This window comes from Lethenteron reissneri, chromosome 38 (genome assembly GCF_015708825.2).
Source record: "Lethenteron reissneri isolate LAM-NWPU_2019-01 chromosome 38, ASM1570882v1, whole genome shotgun sequence".
Lineage (NCBI taxonomy): Eukaryota > Metazoa > Chordata > Hyperoartia > Petromyzontiformes > Petromyzontidae > Lethenteron > Lethenteron reissneri.
Genome location: NC_083816.1, coordinates 5,488,849 through 5,509,286, shown reverse-complemented (window position 1 = coordinate 5,509,286; position 20,438 = coordinate 5,488,849). Strand labels below are relative to the sequence as shown.

The 20,438-nt window shown below is 52.9% G+C and overlaps 1 protein-coding gene across 1 annotated transcript in view; it reads left to right on the top strand.

Moving 5' to 3' along the window:
- Window positions 1-20,438, top strand: part of LOC133351706 (neuronal cell adhesion molecule-like) — a 167,574-nt gene that overhangs the window by 75,672 nt on the left and 71,464 nt on the right. The window contains 1 exon segment of the mRNA XM_061567118.1: window positions 6,560-6,779. Within this exon segment, the coding sequence (XP_061423102.1) occupies window positions 6,674-6,779 (106 nt within the window). The 5' untranslated portion in view covers window positions 6,560-6,673.

The following is a 20,438-nucleotide window of genomic DNA, read 5'->3' as shown; positions in this document are numbered from 1 at the left end:
GTGGAACCGTCACAGCACGACTGCTGCATCAAATCTAGAATCTATGCAGGGTGCTTCAAAGAAATGTTAACACTTACATGGGACTATCGTTTTAATGGAAAAAAAAGAATGGAAACTAATAATACACTGTAACGTGATAACAAGTGTGATGTTCATAGCTTCAAAAAGTCAAAGAGTCTCCCGCTTGTTCGCCATCGTTGTCAACGCGTGCCTGGAATCTTCTTCTCCAGGGGATCTCCATAGCCCGGAGGAGGCACATTTCTCGTGGTGTTGTTGCACATTCTCAGAAGTGTTAACACTTTTTTGAAGCACCCTGAAAATTAAAACTCAGACACTCATGTTGGTTCGCCTCCGGCCACTCGGCATTGCCGGGCCTCATGTGCCTATGCTCAGCAGCCATGGTTTCATTTAAAAGGGAAATGCCGCTGCTGTGTCTCTGAGTTTAGCGGTAATTTGCGGTTCTGAAAGCATCGCACCGCTATTGTCAAAGGTCAAAAGTCGTCCCGATTCCTGTAGCGACTGCGGGCTGCCATTCTGCACGCGTCTGTTTGTTTTACCCCACTTACAGACAACGGGGGGAAAAACGGAAATTTTAATTAAAATCTCAAAGCCAAACAGACACCTCAATAACATCAACAGCAGGTGTGTGTGCGTGTGTTTACTTAGGCAATGAGTGTCATACTTCACCCGACGGGACGATATATACCCAGGGATCGATTTTACATCGATGGCTGAAGCCAAAACAAACAGACGGCCGTCTCGCGATGCACGCGGCTCCCTCTTAAACGAGCGGTGGATCCACCGGTGGTGCCTCGCTGCCGCCACCCAACCGCACACAAAGTCGTTCCGTTCCGAACCAACGGCCACCGATGTTGCCACCGATGTTGCCACCACCATTGTCGCGATGATTATTTTTTTGTCCACCTTCCCAAAACCACTCCATGGATTTTTTTTCGAACCCACGCGCAACCATCTTCGCGTCTCCCACGACTACCGGCGTTGTCGCCTCCACAAAGTGTTCCACACATCCGCCAACGTTCCCACAGTGCCGCCCCAACGCATTTGTTCCGCAACCCCCCTCCCCCAACACCACGACACTGTTCCGTTCCACGTCACCACGCCCCCTGCGCAATCGCTGTTCCCCCAACCACTTTTGTTCCAGATTTGAAGCTTTCGTGACTGCAATGATTCATATCCTTAGGTTTTTTCGGTAAAGTCACGTAGGTAAAAACATTAAAAAGTAAAATAAAATAAAAAATAAAACAAATAAAAAATCACGACGTTTCGGAGGCAGCTTGTGTTGCCTCCGAAACGTCGTGATTTTTTTTATTTTACTTTTTAATGTTTTTACCTACGTGACTTTACCGAAAAAACCTAAGGATACTTTTGTTCCACTCCGCGACCAACGTGTTCCGCCCCATCACGAACGATCCGCCAAACCGCCGATGTCCGAGCGCCCCACCACCGTCGCTCTACCCGCCATCGCCAACGTTCGACCGTCATCAACATCGTTCCGCTGCACAACCTCCATTCCACCTTCGCCACCTTCCGCTCATGCCAACCGCCACCGGCACAGTCGAGCCACGGCACAGACGCTGCCCCGCTGGGACATCGTGGGCAGGGTGGAGGCTGGAGGTCCGGGGTGGGTGGGGGGTAGGGCCGAGGTGGGGGGAGGGCTGGGGTGGATGGGTGGGAAGGGCCGGGGTGGGTGGGGGGTAGGGCCGAGGTGTGGGGAGGGCCGGGGTGGGTGGGGGGGAAGGGCCGGGGTGGGTGGGGGGGTAGGGTCGAGGTGGGGGGGAGGGCCGGGGTGGGTGGGGGGAAGGGCCGGGGTGGGTGGGGGGGAAGGGCCGAGGTGGGGGGTAGGGCCGAGGTGGAGGGAGGGCCGGGGTGGATGGGTGAGAAGGGCCGGGGTGGGTGGGGGGGAAGGGCCGAGGTGGGGGGAGGACCGGGGTGGGTGGGGGGGGAAGGGACGAGGTGGGGGGAGGGCCGGGGTGCGTGGGGGGGAAGGGCCGCGGTGGGTGGGGGGTAGGGCCGAGATGGTGGGAAGGGCCGGGGTGGGTGGGGGGTAGGGCCGGGGTGGGTGGGAAGGGCCGGGGTGGGTGGGTGGGAAGGGCCGGGATGGCGAGGTGAGGGCCGGGGTGGGTGGGGGGGAGGGCCGAGTTAGGGGAGGGCAGGGGTGGGTGGGGCTGGAGGGCCAGGGTGGGTGGGGGGGAGGGCCGGGTGGGTGGGGGTAGGGTCGGGGTGGGTGGAGGTTCAGGGTGGGTGGGGGCAGGGCCAGGGTGGGTGGGGGGGAGGGCCGGGTGGGTGGGGGTAGGGTCGGGGTGGGTGGAGGTTCAGGGTGGGTGGGGGGGAGGGCCGAGGTGGGTGGTGGAACCAGAGTGACGTTCCGCCCTCCCCCCCCGAGCTACTCGTGGTGGTGGTGGTGAGTCGTGCGACGCGGGGCCTCATTTCTGGGCTAATGGTAACTCACGGGAGGGTCCCCGACGGGACCGTGATTGAGCGGCGGTTGTCACGTTGCCGTTTCGCCGAGTGCAGTTTTGGGAGTGCGGTGTCTGTCTGAATTAGGGCTTCGGAAGCAATCTGCCTGCCTGTGCGCTCGCCGTCTCTTCATCTCCGCTCTCTCGCTTCTCTCTTTCTTCTATCTCTCTCTCTGATATGGAATTGAAACGATCCTGCCTCAAAAAGAAGTCTGCACCCAGAGAAGATTGCCAAAAGCAAAACTGGACGGATGAAGGCGATTAGAGGAGGCGCAACGCCTTGACCTGGGCTCCGTCACTTTTGTGTGGGAGGGGGACCAGGTGTGGGGGGGCCGGGCCGTGGAGTTGCGAGGAGGTATTGAAAAAAAGGTTGCGATGATGATGATGATGTCGCTGACCTCTAAATGCCACTGCGATTTCTGGTGACCTCCCCCCCTCGTTGAGTTAATCTGGGGGGGGGGGGGGGGGTGGTGCAGGGATGTCAATGGGGTGCTGTTTGAGTGAATCAGTGTTCTTCATTGCAAGGCCCGTGGGGCCACTGGCGGCCCCTGGTGGCCTTTGGTGTGGCCATTGATGTGCGGCCCCCGACAATACACAACAAATGTGAAAACACCCTCCATCATCAGCGAGCTGTCAAACCAAACGGTGGTTTCAAATGCTGTGGCGGCCGTCACAGTGATCTCTTATCGGCGAAAATGGTCCCCCCGCTTGCAATTAGAGAAGAACACTCGAGTAAGCGAAATACAGTTACCGTCACCCCCTTTTCAAACGACTTAAAAGCATGCAAAAAATACCACAAATTGCATTGTTAGTGGCGTTATTGGTACATCATTACATCGTTTGATATCGATTAGGCCTATGGCTAGCACGAGTGAAGGATCGGACTCTCTTGAGAAGCGATGCCCTGTTTGTATTCGTAGATGTTGTGGTACGTGGCGAGATGTTAACTACCTCGCCTGGTATGCAGGAGGCCGTGGGTTCGATCCCGACCCTGACGCCTGTATTTTTTAGCGTCTCCGTGCTCTCCGTGTGGTCGCGTGGTTTTTTTCTCCGGGTCCTTCGGTTCTTCCCTCCACGTTTATAAACATGCGCTTAGAATATCTGATTGCTGTCGATTTCGTCGGGCTCTCATTTGTGCGTCAGGTCGCTTCTGAAAAAGAGCTGTATACCTCAGTGGGCCTCCCCTGGTAAAATACAAAATAAATGGTTTAGTTTGGAACGCGTCACTCCTGCATCCAGGAGTGAGGCACTACCGTTCGGCACTGTCGAATGAAATAATCAACTTTTTTTACTCAAACTATGACCGCTGAGTCGCGGCAATTCGCTGCATCGCCCGCGTGTTAATCGTGCCCGACCGCCATGCTAATTATCGCGTGTGTGCAAACGTCAACGTCACCGTGTGTCATACGCACCCCTGTTTCGAACGTTCACGACATCCGCACGCTCCCATGCGACACGTATACACGCCTGCAATAAAAAATAACCCCCCCCTCCCCCGTTGCTCCCCCTCGCCAACACCGTGTTATTTTTCGCAAGAGAATGCTCGGCTAAAAATAAAAAAGCGATGATCGCACGTGCGGAGATGTTTTGGCACGCGCTCCCCTAATCCCCTGCCTCGCATTGCCCCGTTCCCCATCTGCTCATCTCTGCCGTGAGCACCTCTCTCCTCGTGACTGTCACCCACCCTCCGTGACCGTCACCCACCCTCCGTGACAGTCACCCACCCTCCGTGACTGTCACCCACCCTCCGTGACCCTCACCCACCCTCCGTGACTGTCACCCACCCTCCGTGACTGTCACCCACCCTCCGTGACCCTCATCCACCCTCCGTGACTGTCACCCATCCTCCGTGACTGTCACCCACCCTCCGTGACCCTCACCCACCCTCCGTGACTGTCACCCACCCTCCGTGACCCTCACCCACCCTCCGTGACCCTCACCCACCCTCCGTGACTGTCACCCACCCTGTCACCCACCCTCCGTGACTGTCACTCACCCTCTGTGACACTCACCCACCCTCCGTGACTGTCACTCACCCTCCATGACCCTCACCCACCCTCCATGACCCTCACCCACCTTCTGTGACTGTCACCCACTCTCCGTGACCCTCACCCACCCTCCGTGACTGTCACTCACCCTCCATGACCCTCACCCACCCTCCGTGACTGTCACCCACCCTCCGTGGCTGTCACCCACCCTCCGTGACCCTCACCCACCTTCTGTGACTGTCACCCACCTTATGTGACTGTCACCCACCCTGTCACCCACCCTCCGTGACTGTCACTCACCCTACGTGACCCTCACCCACCCTCCGTGACCCTCACCCAGCTTCTGTGACTGTCACCCACTCTCCGTGACCCTCACCCACCTTCTGTGACTGTCACCCACCCTGTCACCCACCCTCCGTGACTGTCACTCACCCTCCATGACCCTCACCCACCCTCCGTGGCCCTCACCCACCCTCCGTGACTGTCACCCACCCTCCATGACCCTCACCCACCCTCCGTGACCCTCACCCACCCTCCGTGACTGTCACCCACCCTCCGTGACCGACACCCATCCTCCGTGACTCTACCTTCTTTTGTAACTGATCCCACCTCTGTGACAATCACCCTCACTGCGTGGCCATCTCTTTCTCAGTAGTACCCCCTCGTTTCGTAACTTGTCAACCTCTCCGTTCACTTTCCCTTCGTACTCTCCCCGTGACTATCGCCCGACCTTTGCGACTGTCCCTCATCCCGTGACCCCATTCCTCCCTTACCTACCGCTAGGAGTGTACATAGTCACGGCCAGCCCGTGGCAATTTGGTGCATTGTCACAATGGGCACGGCTGCTAATCAATGCAGCGAGTCTTTTGTCTTTTTCGTTTTTGACAAGGCGAACGTAGCCGCGTTTGAAGTCCCGTGCAGCTTCAGCATGCAACAAATTCGATTTGAAAAGCGTCGAGTCTCACGCTCGTGATTATTATACGCGCGCAAGCTCAATTATCTGCAGTCGTCAGTAGCCACTGATGCATCCTCACTGCCCCACAACCATCATCCATGCCGCGACTCTCTGTTCTCTCTGACCCCCCCCTCCCTCCCGCCGACTCGCCATTACATTGTTTGTTTTTTTGTTCACGGGAGCTGCGAGCCCAAAGCCACTCGGCGTCGACCGCCGCTACGAAGCCAAAACTCGGGAGCGTCTCCCCCGACTGATCCCACCCACCACCCCATCCCTCCCGCACCATTGCCCTCCTCCCTCCCTCTCTCTGTCCCTCCCCTCCCTCCCTCCAGCCTGCTCGCTCGCCCACCCATCCCCACCCATGGGATGCGACACGCATGGCTCCAACAGCTATGACGCATACGACAAAAAACGAGAGGTGGAAGGTGGTGGTGGGGGGGGTGAAACGGAGAGGTTCAGTGCTCAGTGGTATCCAGGCAGCGAGAGGTGCAGGAAGCCGAGAGCTCTGTGCAGTTTGACTGTCCGTCCATCTGTCTGTTCGGCTCCTCTGCGGAAGGGTTGGTGTCATTCGCGACTTTTGTCCTAAAAAAGTGGGCACCGCCTGCGGCTGCACGCTGCCACGGTGTGGACGGGCATCGTCGGCGTCGTCTTCCCGGCGGTGCGCTCAAAACTCCCCCCGCAGTTGAATTTCTGGTTGCTCCTTGGTTATTGTGGCTGCGAGCTCGTGGGTCAATATCTGGTTCCTTTCCCGAGGCACGATCGCTAATTGCGATCAATTGTAATTACAATTACGCCAGTCGGTTTGTTACCGTGACTCTTTTTTTATCGTTCATTGCCACCACGGCTTTTAATTCAGAAATGTTAATTGCCTAAACCCGGCTATCCGAATGTTAATTCTGCGCGAATGAACACAGCGGTGTCGGCATTCTTTGTTTCGCCACGGCGGCTCACCTTCACCGATAGAACATCACCTGCACGCGCAACCCGATCTTGTTTAAAGTTTCTGCGGGCTCGCCCACCCTCCGGTCTCATCCTGCTGCGTCTGTCCGCGCGCGCGCAAAAAAAAACCCAGCACGCAGCTCGCGTTGCCCGCTGTCGCTTGAATCTTGCGCGCCGGTGTGCCGCCACTGCCCTTGCAGGCTGACCGCTTGGATTGCTGCGCACCGTCGCTCCACCTCCTCCTCCACATCGTCGTCCTCGCCGTCCTCGCCCCGTGAACGCGGCGCCCGGCGCGGTCCGACCGTCCGGCCACGATGGAGGCCTTCCCCACCGGCCGGTTCGTCGCAGTAGTGGCGGTGGCGATGGCGGCTCTGCTGTGCGAGCGTCACCACCCCCTCGCCGTGACCCTGCCTCTTGACCGTGAGTAGCAAACACCCCCAACCCCCCCCCCCCCCCCCGTGTGCCCCTAAAGTTGATGCCCCCTCTAAATATTGATCGATCGTCAACTGAAGGCTATTTTGATCGACCGCCTACGAATGCCTTGTGTTGGTGTCCCAGAGCTGGTGGAAGTACATTTCACATTACCATGGCGGGTGCCAGAATGATTTGTGTGATGGACACTGTTGATTTGCGGCAAAAAGTCAGCATCAATGGTAGGAAAGAGCATCTCCTTGGGGTGGTGCTCATCGCAGTCTAAATAGATGGGTGGAAATTCCATGTTCCTATGGTGGGTACCAGTCTCTGCTAACACAATCAATGTTGAGTTAAACAAATGTACCACTCTGTTTAATGACCCAGAAGGGATGATGATGTAGACTAAGTCACCATGAATGCACGCAGTTTCGTCAGATCTCAGAGGCTAATCATGTCTGAGCTTGGTTATTGCTCGGATGGAAAACTGCCTGGGAATACCAGGTGTTCTGAGCTTGAACTGCAATGATGGCCCAGAGATGGCTGTACAGCAATGAATCCTTAAATCTATATTGTGTAGAACTTCCTCTAGTTATCCCCTCGTGAGTCTGGATGTTCTCAGGGTCCACTGGTTTCTTACACATGACAAAACACTCGCTAATGGAACTTGCCAAACATCCCAATGCAGGAACCCCCCCGAATAACCAAGGCTTTTCTCGGTCAGTGAAGGGCATTATGATCATGAGAATGGGCCGACTCAACAAAACAAGCAAACAAACCTTCAGGGAACTCGGATGGAGCGGTAGGGGCTTTAGAGGCGCAGAAGTAGAACTCAGAACTCCCGTCATCGCATCAACGACCTTGCACTTTGAAGACGCAGCAGGTCAGCGTGAATCTGCTTGCTTCAGTGAGATTCATCGGGCAGATTTAATTAGACTCATCCCGCGCTGCTCAGGGTGCTTCCCAAGGAGTGACCTTTTGACCCCTTTTCTGTTCGCTTGTGACCCCCTTTGATAAAAGTCCACAAACTCTCAGAGTCCTGCCTGGGCTTCTCACAGTGACATTCGTCACAGACATGTGCCTCGGCCTTGAGTCTGAGTGGTAAAGGCACGGGCGCGCAACTGCTTGCTAATGGCGCTGCTGGCGGCAGTGCCTCCACTGGAGGGAGCTCTAGAGAGCCCCTCTAAGAGGGTAATTTGGCCTACTCTTCCGCAGTGGCCAGATGCTATCGAGGTGGGAGTACTCACACTTTACCCCACCACACACAACCTGGTAATCGTATTGACTCTTCTGAAACGTTTCGTCTTACTATCACAAGCAAGCTTTCCTGTTTACATTTTTTTTTATAACGTGCAGACCTTTTTCAATCCACACTTGCATGAAGGCTTCTTCTCTGTGTGGGTCTGTGGGTCTCTTTGTGAGTCGATAGGTCTCTCTGTGAGATAAAAGCTTCCCCGTGCCATGTTTGTTACGGGGGTTATTTGACCATACTTCACCAAATTGGGCACTGCGGGTTTATGAATGTGGGGGGGGAGGAGGATGCCAGGCCCTGATCAGGTGTCACCTGCCGCTGATTTTAACATAGCTAAATAACCTCGCCTGTTCTCTCCGTAATTTGAACAGGCAAAATGACGATGCAATTTTTCCCGATGACGGCGCAAACCGACCGTCGCCCAAGCAAACGAGCGTGGCACGCCCGCTGCAAAACGAGGGAGCAAGCAGCAGCGGCTGAGCAAACTAACGGAAATACACCGCAGTTCGCGGTGTGCCTTCGTCGTGAGGCTAAATCAAGAAGAGAACAGAAAAACTATAAAGAAACCGGAATATATATATTTTTCCAAACAACAAAAGCGGTGTCAAATTGTGGCCTGCCCTGCCAGGCTTTTTGCTCGTATTAGTGGCAATAAATTAGTGGCGGCAGGCGTCGGCGGGCCTTGAATTATTGACGAGGGGGGTTGTTGTTGTTGCGCTCGCATCGGTTTTTCATTTCACCGCCGAGGCGAGGGGGGGCCGAGGGCGGGAGCGCGCCTCGTCGCGATGGAGAGCGGCACGCCGGAGATGATCTCCACATAAAGAGCCGCCCCCCCTCCTCCTCCGCCTCCCACACTCTGCACTCTCCCGTCACATCCCGACTCCCACTTGCCTCCCTCTCTCCATTGCCTCTCCAACCACCCCAACCTCCCCGCTCAAAGCGAAATCGAACGCCCCCCCCCTCCTCCTCCTCTCCACTCCCCCCCGCGCCCCCCCATGAACGGGGGCAGGTGAGGACGTACGCAGCGGGAGAGGCCCCAGCCTGTGGCGCACCTGCGCTCCCTGGCTCCGTGTGCCTGCCTCTCTCTCTCGCTCTCCCGGCCGTCATCGACGAAGCCGCCGCTCCACACCTAAATGCTCGCACCTCGTCGCCAAAAAACATCCCGACGAGCGCCAACCACCGTCGTTGTGTGGTGGGGGCGGGGGGAGGGAATTCGTCAATCTAAAACGAGGAACGTTCCACTCCCTGCGAACGCACCCATGAATGATTTTGGCGCTGCGGTGACGGCGGCCCTATAGGCGCCTGTCGCGAATGCGTTGTTTGCGCGAGTAGGAAGGGGGGCGGGGGTGAGGTGAGGTTCGTGTGTACGCGCGTGCGCATGCCACGTGCGCGTTGACTCGTTGACTCGTTCTCCGCCGTCTCATGAACGTTATAGAAGCGTACAAGCATTACAATCGCGCCGCCGCGCTTTCTCTCGCTCGCGGGATGTATGAACAATGGGTCGTCGCGACGTTCCACGCACGCGGGTTCAGAGCCACGCTTCACGGGGCCGGCGCACCGTGGTCCCCGGAACACGGCTGGCACCCCCCTCCCCACCCCCCCCCCCCCCCCCCGGCACAAAACAGCTTCGGGCGAACTGCGCCAGCCCGTTCCGCCGTGCGCCTACCTTATTCTATTACGACATCAGAGCGCCGGCCATAATGATAAGAGTCGAAGACAATGGGCGTGCTGAAATAATCCTCCCGAGCTGGGATAATTGAAGCCCGCCAACGGGTCTCAAAAAAAACACAAAAAGAAGTGCAACTTTGCAAGACGTGAGGCGCGCGTAAATAATTAAGCCCGCCCCCCTCGCACGCGATCGCTGTTATGAATAGTTCAGCGTCGGAGCGCTTAAACATTTATGAGTGGCAGTCAGCAAGCTGCTCGGACCCTGCGCGGACACCGGGAGCGAAACGTTTTTTTTCCGAGGATGTTCTCGCCGCCGCTTGTTGTCTCCGTGAGACAGGCGCAAGAGCTTGGGTCGAAATGATTTCTCCGCGCAGTGGCGGAGCGTTGCTTTACCGGCGTGGCACCGTCAATCGATCGAATCGATCGTTTGAACGGTGTTTGTCAGTGATGACCAACGAATCAAGATATATATATATTTTTAAGAAAAGTTGCACTTCTCAATAGGAACGGTTTATCTTCTTGGTTCTTTCGGTAAAGTCACGTAGAAGGGAAGTAATAAAATAATAAAAATAAAACATAATAAAACAATTCTCACGAGAATTGTTTTATTAACAATTGTCACGAGAATTGTTTTATTATGTTTTATTTTTATTATTTTATTACTTCCCTTCTACGTGACTTTACCGAAAGAACCAAGAAGATGAATCCCTGCAGTCACGAAAGCTTTAAATCGAAAAGGAACGGTTTAGTTTCGAGCAAGCGGGCATAACCTGCCTTAGCGGGCGAAAACATTCCCCTGCGGTGGTATTCAAGGCCGCTGATGTGGGAGATGTGCTGTTGGTCGCCACGACGGTGATGACAAAGTGCTTGCCACAAATTCACCACAACACCTCGCTGATCTCGTCAAGGAGCATGAACCTTCGCTCAAACTCCGGTCATCCTCACACCAGCGGCTTTTGGCTGACCTTCGAACAAAGACGGCGGTTACCGTATCGCGCGCTTTCATATGCGCTTCTGCGGCCGTCTGGAACGCTCTTCCTTCCGATGTTAGGATTCCACTGGAGCTACGTACTTTTAAATCGAGATTGAAAACTAATTTCTTTAGAGCTGCTTTTTGTCTTTAGTTAGCACGGTTGGCTATGTACAGTGCGAAAGGACTTCAACATACGTACCATAGGGTGTTTATTGTGATGACACGACCTGACGTGGAGTAGTGGGCAAAACACGCATTAGCATAGCAATCCAATTGCCTCCCTGCGTACGCGGCCACGACGCCACCAAACCTGCCGTGTGCCGTCAGGTTACGATTAATCCACTCGAGTCGTCCACAGCACCCAAAGCTGCGCCGCATCTGTAAATCCCCGTGGATGGCCCGGCAAGTTTGTCATCAGCAGGGAGCGGCCTCCGAGCCGGGACATCGTGAGCAGTCGCTGCCTCGAGTGGCTCCAGTCAAAACCGCCCCCCACCGGACAGCGCGACGGACGAGCGTGCATTTGCGCGTCCGTGTACGATTGCATTTATATATATATATTGTAGTCTTGCAATGAATGCAATACAGCCCAAATTAAGCACATTTGCAAATTGAATGCGGCTATAATTTGGATTTTATTCGGGGTGACGGGTTTCCAACAACCCCCCCACCACCGGCCCCGTGGCAATTGGATTTTAATCGTCGCTGTTAAGAATCGCAAATAGAATTCAAGAGTCAATTCCTTTTGATGACATTGAAGCCAATGCGGCGGCATTACTCGAAACGGAGCAATTCTTACACGGCGCGATTCAGTGCACGCGGTACCGCTGACCTTTCAGAATGAATACGAATCGGTGAGTCGACGCGTAAAAACCGGTTACGTTGAAAGCCCACATGTGGGACCGCATGTGAAGTCGGCAGTACGGATGGCCGAGGGGAGGAATCTCCAGTCTTGGGGGCAGTGCTGGGGGGGGACAGCTGCAGAGAGGCAGCAACGTACCAATTGCGCGATTGGAGTTGAGGATTAAGCGGCTCGGGAGTGTAAATACGTGGCCGCTGTTTCCAGGCCCAGTGTCACCGCGACGATTCGTGCTCATCTCACGGATTGGTGGTTCGACCGTCGTTGCTCAGAATTTCTCGCACCGGGCTCACTCCGCCCCCCCTGCCGTCCCATCAGTTTGAATCGTAGATCGTAATGATGTTATTAATGATAGTCTGTAAAAATCGATGGCTCCTTAATGGCGATATTACACGTGGAAATATGGCACTGTTGAACATGCTAATAACGTCCCCCTTATTTATGGAGGTGATAGCCCCCTGACATCCATTATCTCCCGTACAAGAAACCACCCGACCTCTCTGATTGTGTCGAGGCAATGAACTGCCGTGGTGGTGCAGTGCGATTGCGCACCACACTATGAACCCGCCAGATTGCGTTTTATTCCCTGTCAGAGCCAACGTCCGTGGTGGGAGATATCTCAATCGATTCTGGGCGGACGGGCCCCCCATCCCCCCATCCCCCCTTCACCGACCCACACACTGATCAGCGTGGTGAAGTATGCTCAAACAATGCCCAGGAGGGGAGGGCCTTCATCCCACAGTGGATTGATGAAGAGCCGTTAATGTTTATTTTACGAAGGTTATAATGTACCCTATAGTTCAGAGCGGGTAGCTGGCTGTCCTCACTCAATGATTGAATATGATCATAAACTTATCAGAACGTTAACAACACAGACATAACAATACTTAAGTACGTAGCCAACCGTGCTAATCAGAGGTGCGGGGGAAGGACAACAAACTTAACCTAAAAAAATCAGTTGACTCCAAATGTCCCCCCAATCCCCCCAATGATACTCTCTTACATTTAACAATTTTTTCGCCTGAGTGGGTGATCTTGTTTTGCGTGCAGCGTTGAACCTGTCACAGGCGCGGTCCTTTGTGATCTTTCGACAGACAGCGCTGCATCAAACGAAACATATTACGTTACTGATTTTATCCTATTTTTTTTTTCTAATTGAGGGTTTTGCAGACACAAGAATACAGTGACCCACTTTCTGGGTACGACATCACTTTTGGGAATCACACGTGGGAGGAAATTGGAGTTGTTTTTTTTTAATGAGTGACTTGAAGCAGACGGCACGTAATTGGTAATTCTGCACCGAAATGATTGGCCGGCTATGGGAATTGCACCGACAGGCTCCGTGCGTTGAGGCTCTGGCGATGGACCGCTAAGGCTTCTCCCGTACGCGAGGCATACCCTCGCACGGACAAATCAACCAACGGTAACGGCACTTGTAGACATTAGCGCACAATGAGCCATGCAGCAAATATCGCTCCCGAAGTTGCCTCAATTGACCGTGCGGTTCCGCACCGCGTACACGATTACGAAATTATACCAAACACAAAGTTTTAGCAGCCGTCACAGTGGATTGTGGGCCATAACATTGCAAACGGACGAGGGGCCTGTTTAACCATGTGATGATAAAACTAAGATTTAGATATGTCCGTACCGGGTCTCCCTCTGCTGATGAGACTTTTATGGGGATTTGATGCCGTGTCCTTACTTGCCTGGCTTGCCTGGCTTTTGTTGCCTGGCTTTTGTTTTTATCAACAACAGTGGCTTTTACACAGACGTGACCTGCTGACCTGTGGTCGACACGCAGCAGAGGGCAGCAGATCTCACTCACTCTGCACAGGAGAGTGATCTTCGTTGAATGACATTCAACCCGATATATTCATTCTCAGAGCTGGCATTCAGCTAGACTAAGCGCAGAACCAAATATAATGTGATGAGGAGGAGGTTTTTTTGTGTGTGTGTGCAGTCATTGGTGGCCGTGCTGAGACCATCAACCCACTACACTTGAGAACCCCGGTTTAATCATGGGTGGCCGAGATGTGGATTGGAACCCAGAACCTCGGTGGTGTTGGCTCAGAGCTCTGACCTCCGAGCCACCCCGCCACATATTCCTCTGTTTATAGAATTGCTTATTTTTATTTCCATTAGGATTAAGAGGGAGGGGAGAAAAAAAACCCTTCTACTTCATTAGGGAGAAAGATGGCTCTCCTATTACACGACGCGGAAACAAATTGAACAGAGCAAAGTGGTACAAATGGAACGAGCGCTGCATTTACAAATTGCATTTTAATTGCGGAAATAAATAAGTAAATTTAGCCGCCGTGGCAAAGTAGCATCCGCACGAGAAGACCTGTAAGGCGCGTGGTTTATTGTTCGTGCTGGAGCACAGGGCAGGCTGCCAGACTTTACGCGTGGTGCCCAGTGTTGTGTAACTGGCAGAGTAATGAATTTAAAATTGCCTGTCTCGCCGAGGCACGTTACCTCGCCACGCTTATTGCGGGATGGGGGGCTGCAAGCCCTGTGGTTGTCGTGGCTTTTCTTTTCTAGGCCCTCCGTTAGCGTCGTAAATATTTTACGTATAATTCGGCGGCTGATTTGCCGGGGCGGGGGCGTCATTCCCACCTTGCCATGTGACCTACCACTCAACGGACAACATTCAAGGTAATTCGATCGATTTTGATGGAGCGTGTTTGGTGGTTCACGATCCAGGCCTTTAGATAATAAGTACGAGCCTCTTATATATGTATACGTATATACTGAACACGGGACATAGCCATGGGGGGTTTTATTTGTTTTTTAAACCCAATAAAGCGGTGGTTTTCATAGCAGCATTACAATGCACTTACAATTCAATGTGGATTTTATGTCGCGTCTAAAATGGACAGCTATACAGAAACAGTGGGCGTAGTAATGTCAGAGAGAGAGAGAGAGGCAGTCATCTATTGGCAGAGGAAAGACAGAGGGTCCTCAGCCTTGGCTGGAACAGGGGCAGGGCAAGGCAGTCAGCAGCCCAGATGACTGGAGAAAGGGGGTTCCAGACAGTGAAGGCAGCAAAGGAGAATAAACGACCTCCCACTGTGTGAAGGTTACCTGGGAGCTTCGACAGAAAGCCTTGGTTGCTGGAGCGGAGAGTGCGTGGAGGGGAGTGGAGTGAGATGTAGGGGGAGAATTTGGAGGTTATTTGATTTGCTATACGGATGCTCATGTTTATCCAATTTCCTGACTTTTTTACAAGGAAGATCCGTGGTGCATGAGCACAGCAACAACCAAACAAAAACAACAACATTGTAGGGAACAAGTACAGGGTCTCATGGAATATGGCACAACTAACTGGCCAGGCATTTGACGGTCGTAAACAAAACAGGTGCACGTTGAAAAACAGGCGCAGACACAATGTGAGAGCAAGAGGCGCCAGAAAACAATGCGAGGTGCAGGTGAAAGTAATGTCAATGGTTTGGTCCATTGGGGACTTCAAAGAGGTGGAGTGAAGGGAGGGAACCGAGCTGTAGATGAGCGGCAAGTGCATTCGAGAAATGTGGAACGGCAAAGAGGAAATATAATTGACGATTTTTTTTGTTCACAAATTCAACGTTTAATGGGAATAAGGAGGCCGTTCTGAGGCTATGGGAGGGAGTTTAATGAACTAAGTGGTCCTTTAGATAATTGGCGGATTTGTTTAAAAGGGAGAGGTAGAGTGCATGGAGAGGAGGAGGGTGAGGTGAGATGGGGAAGGTAGGGAGATGAGACGGGAGAGGTATTAATTTTAATGAAGCAATTTGCTTAAATACCCGGGATGCCTTGATGAGTCTTGACTCCTTTTTTCTTCTAGGGCCCTTCTTAAAATAATTCAAGACAGACTTGAGAAATCATGGTTTATGATCCCCCAACCTGCCAGCGCAACGAGATTATCCCAGCGATGTTTATTGGTAGGTGAAAAGCATGACAATTAAAACCCATTGAAGAAAAACAACTTTTGCGCACAGAAACGTGAAGAGAGGTGCAAGCTTGGAATTGAAACCGAGAGACGTGAATATGAACACATGGATTATGGAGCATGGGCAAATTAGGAGACATCCTGTTGATGTTTCCTATTGATGTCCCTCTGGATGACATCCAGTCAGCGATTGGCCAGTGGTCGAGACTCGGGTCAGTAGTCACGGTCACGGGGCAATGGAATCATCTCGTGCGCCGCAACCCGATGGATCTTTGCGTCATGGAACGATGAGAGAGGGCGACGGCCTGGGAAGGACGACCCTCCGGACTTCGCCGCAGGTGACGCGACGCGAAACGCATTTGGTGCCGCACGCGAAGCTGGCGGCTTGAGAGAGAGAGAGACGGGAGCCACCACCACCACCACAATTGACCGTGGTGGTGGTGGTGGTGGCGTTGCTTGTTTGTCAAAGCGATTACGCTGGGGGGGTGGGGGGGGGTGTGCCGGTTCCTCTTTGTTTTCAAACCAGCTGTGCAGAGAGCCCCAAACAAAAACACACACACGCGTTGCTGGGACTTGGCCAACCGCGTCCTGTTGAGGTCATTAAAAGCTAAGTACCACGTGTTCTCGGGCGGACGACGATGTCGACCAAGTGTCCGCGATCCGCCAGCAACATCTTTTTTTTCGACAGCTTTCAGAGTTCGTGTTTTCGTTTCGCCTTAGTTGAGGTTGTGCGTGCAGAACGCCCTGACGACAGGTGTTTACACGCATTTACACACGGGCGGTTCACCGCGCGAGTAAATAAAATCGGCATCAGGCAGGGCGGGTTACGAGTGTGGTGGGTTAAAGTGTGGCTAGCCCCCCCTCCCTTGAGCTTAATGTAGTTGGATGCCTTTCCACCAGCAGTGGTGCAAGGAAGCAATTGCAGGGCTACACCTCTACCTTTTATATCAGCGTCATCCGCAGCTGTCAGCAGTCGTCTCTGTTACCTGTGTAGCCTTGCACCTGTTTATCCCAGTGATACCCTGAAAACCTATCCAGAATGCAGTATACCTGCTTGGATAATAACTAATATATAAGTCCGGTGATGTCAACGGGCGAGTGGACTAAAAATGTATGTGTGTTGAACTTCTTTCGCACCTTACGTAGCCATCTGTGCTAATCGGAGGTGCGGGGGAGAAAACAACACGCGAAATACAGAAAGCACTTCTAAAGAAATGAGTTTTCAATTTCGATTTGAAATTCCATTGCTCCAGTGGCCTCCTTAATATCGGAAAATGTATGTTATTATGTTTATGAAAAGGAAAAATAATAGAAGGGCTTGTGGAGATGCCACAAACGGTGCAGGGCCAGGAGGGGGTAGAGGGATATGGAGGGAGAGATGGGATGGCGTGCTTGAAGGACAGTGGATGCGGCGAGAGAAGTCATAGAGAGTAAAATGACATGGATAAATACGATTCCAGGAACCGACCCCCGTGACGTACTTAATGGACACCTGTGAAAAAGAGCTTCATAGCGCATCAGATTCCTCCAGTATAAATAAATATTCTAATACCTGAACTTGTGGCTCACTCGTCCCGGTATGTCACAAGTCCCACTCGAATGTTCTTGTCAATGGTTGCCAAGTTACATTTTCAAGAGTCTCCATGCTCAAAGCATTGAGTTCCCTTCGCAACCCTGAACCAACAGAAAATATATTTTTTCCGTGGTGCAAGCCAGGCCTCCCACAGGATAGCCACCAATTCAATTCCCATCTCAAAAAAAAAACTCCATCGTGGTAGGCGAACGCGTGAAATCTGAACACAGACAGATCGAGACGAACGCTAAGATTAGAGCCTTATGCATGCACCGTGGTGGTTGCTTGACAAGCACGCATGCATGCAAGGCAGGATGGGAGTTGTGCCTTCCTGCTATTTTGTGAGAATGACCACCACGTTGACGACCACTGACGGAAGACTTGTTCCCATTTTCTCCCCCCCCCCCCCCCCCCCGACGGCACGACGGCCTGAAAATTGATCACTCGGCCGGGATTTGAACTCGTCAACTTTTTCGGTGCACGAGTCAGTCTTCCCGAATCGGCACGTCTCTCTGCCGTCGTCCGTACCGCCTCCACGGGGTTTCCGCGCGGTGACGTCGGCAACAAATTAGTGGGTAGCGCATCTGCCGTTTCACGGTGACCCCCCCCCCCCCCCCCCCCGCTAGCGTTCTGGAAGCCCCGCCGTGGGTTGGCTCAAGGTGAAAGACGAAACGCAGACGAACCCGCAACACGGAATGTACGAACCTCCGGTGGACGGGGCGAGAGTTGCCACCCGTCCTGGTATCTTTCCTCTGGTTGAGGTAACCGCCCTCGGAGGAGCCAATCGTTACACTGCGAAGTTGCCATGTCTCACTCCGCGTTAAATCTGTTCGTGTTCCGTCGAGAAATCCACCTCCATTGGTCCCGTTCGCGTTTATAAGAAGACCCGACCCAAGCGATGCGGCAGCATGAATCTATCAGCTCCTTCAAATGAAAAATAATTTGACCAAAAAAACAATAAGATTGTGCCCTCCCGAATTGAGGGTACGATCTTAGTTTTACATTTCTCTATAAGAGTGTGTACATCATGGAGAGGCAGCTCCCACAATGCACCACGTGGAGAGATTCCCACCTGTCCCGTTTTTTTTTATCCCCAGGATCATCCTATTTTTGCTCGTAGCTATCGTGGGAAATCTGTAAAGTCTTACAAGAACACCCAAAGTCCCGTTTTTGCTCGGTTGCGTAATGAAATTAAACGCCACTCAAGACGAATGCATTTGCGCGTATTCCTTCCCTGTACCGGTATTGAGTGCGAGAGATATCCTCCTCCGTCCTTCTTTTTCCTCCCGTGGCGTCCCACTTTTTATTTTGTACACCAGATGTGGCAACCCTAGGGAGAATGCCACGCTGGATGGGGGAGCTGTGCTTGGGGAGGGGGGGTGGTAGAGCGCGCGTGTGGCGCTGTAAAAAACATGCGCTGCCATCCATCGAGCCTCTTTGTCGAGGCCGACTCGCTGCGCTTGCTGCGCTTAGCCAGGCCGAGTCCCTTTCGGAGGCGATGTACATCAAACCGGCAAGCCACTTTGGCAGGGGAGCCTCCGTCTGGTTTCTCTTTGCCAGCAGCGCTTTGCGTTGTTTGCGTGGAGAGACGGAGATGCGCAGAAAGCGCATTTGTCTGCTCATGTAGGATTCGTATTCTCCATCACATTCCTGATGACTGTTTTGAGTTGTGTACGATGTAATTTTGCGTCGAGCTGGGGACCCCCATTGTTGTAAAGGGAAGGTCTGTGCCTGTAACATCAGAAGTTTGTCAGTATTGATTCAAGCAAGCCTGACTCTGCTGACGAGACACGAAATGTCGAAACCGGCCCCGAGTTGCTTGTATTGAATCAATGATGCTGAAACGATGCACTCCCAGTAGGCTGTGCGGTTGATAGGATGTGTCACAAATACTTTTTTTCGTATGTGGAGATATGGATATTTAAAGGAGATGTATTTAATTTTGTTATAATTTTGGTAAATTGCTAGATATAAGGGGGTCATTATACGTGGACAAATATGGATGAAGGGGGCTTTTCTGTTGTTAGGGAATTTCTGGACTGTGCTTTTATATCTGGAGAAGTTCATGTGTAAGGCTGTGAATGTTCTAACGCACCGTCTTCAACCCGCTTGGGTGTGTTCGACCAGATGCAAGCTAATTATTGTCTCACTCAGAAACCTTGCATATCTCAGCTTCGCTTTCGGTGAGGTGAGTTTAGTATTCATGTTGGTGAGCTACGTGGTGAGTTTAGTGCCGTTGCTGGTGAGCTGTGCGGTCATTTTAGTGCTGGTGTCAGTGGGCTGAGCAATGAGTTTAATGCTGGTGTCAGTGGGCTGCACAGTGCTGTTCGTAGCGTTGGGCTTTCGTAGTCTCTGTGGAAACATCACCGAGTGCCTGACGCATTTGACGTAGCGCTACGCCGACATCGCGAGAAGCTGCCTTAAAATAACGGCACACGCATGGACAAGTGCACACGCGCCCACACGAGAACCGTCATCTGTCACTAAGTAGCAGCGTTCGTCACCGTGCCACTTGCACCAGGCCAAGTGCACTCAGAGGTCACACCGAGTGGTGATGGCTTGCTGGCGGATCTCAAGACAGGGCCAGGTGCTCTGGTATTACACACACAGAGGCCATTGTTACATGCATGCGCAACACAAAGGCAAAGATCCCCCGAATAGCCTTTTCACAGACTGTATGGGCAAGTGCTGTTAGTGAGCAGCTATGAAGGCCGGCACGGCACACGAGGGGGTCGGTGGCCAACACCACGCTAGTGAACCTTTGTCTTCCCAGTGTTTGATGTTTTACACAGAGCACCACGTACTCATTTAAGGCTGAGTCGACCTAGGGGAAGCACAGATAATTGCCACTTGTTGTTGGCCATGAGTGGGAATCAAACTCGATTGGCCGGGTTTGTAGCACAGTGCCCGAACCACAACACTACCGCTCCACACACAAAGACAAAGATCCCCCATATAGCCTTAAAATACTGTAGAGGTAAGTGCTGTTAGCAAACACCTATGAAGTCCAGCACGGCACACGAGGGGGTGGGTGGCCAACACCACGCCCGGCCGCCTTTGTCTCCCCAGTGGCGATATTAACACATCGCACCAGGTACACACGCACGCATGCCCCCCCCCCACACAGCACACACACAACTTGCAGTGTTGGCCATACTTAATTGACAACTGAAACCTGTGAGCATAAAATTACAGAGTGTATCCTCACACCGCCACTTTTGTCATTACTCATCCTTAGCTTTGCGGATTTTATTTATACAAATATACATTCACGTGGGAGGTTGCAGCCGACTTCGTCGGATCTCGGAAGCTAAGCAGAGTTGAGCCGGGTTTGTCTCTTGGATGGGAGGCTGCCTCGGGACACCAGGTGTTATAGGCGTGAACTAACTCGGTGGTCAGGGGTTGGCAGTGCAGC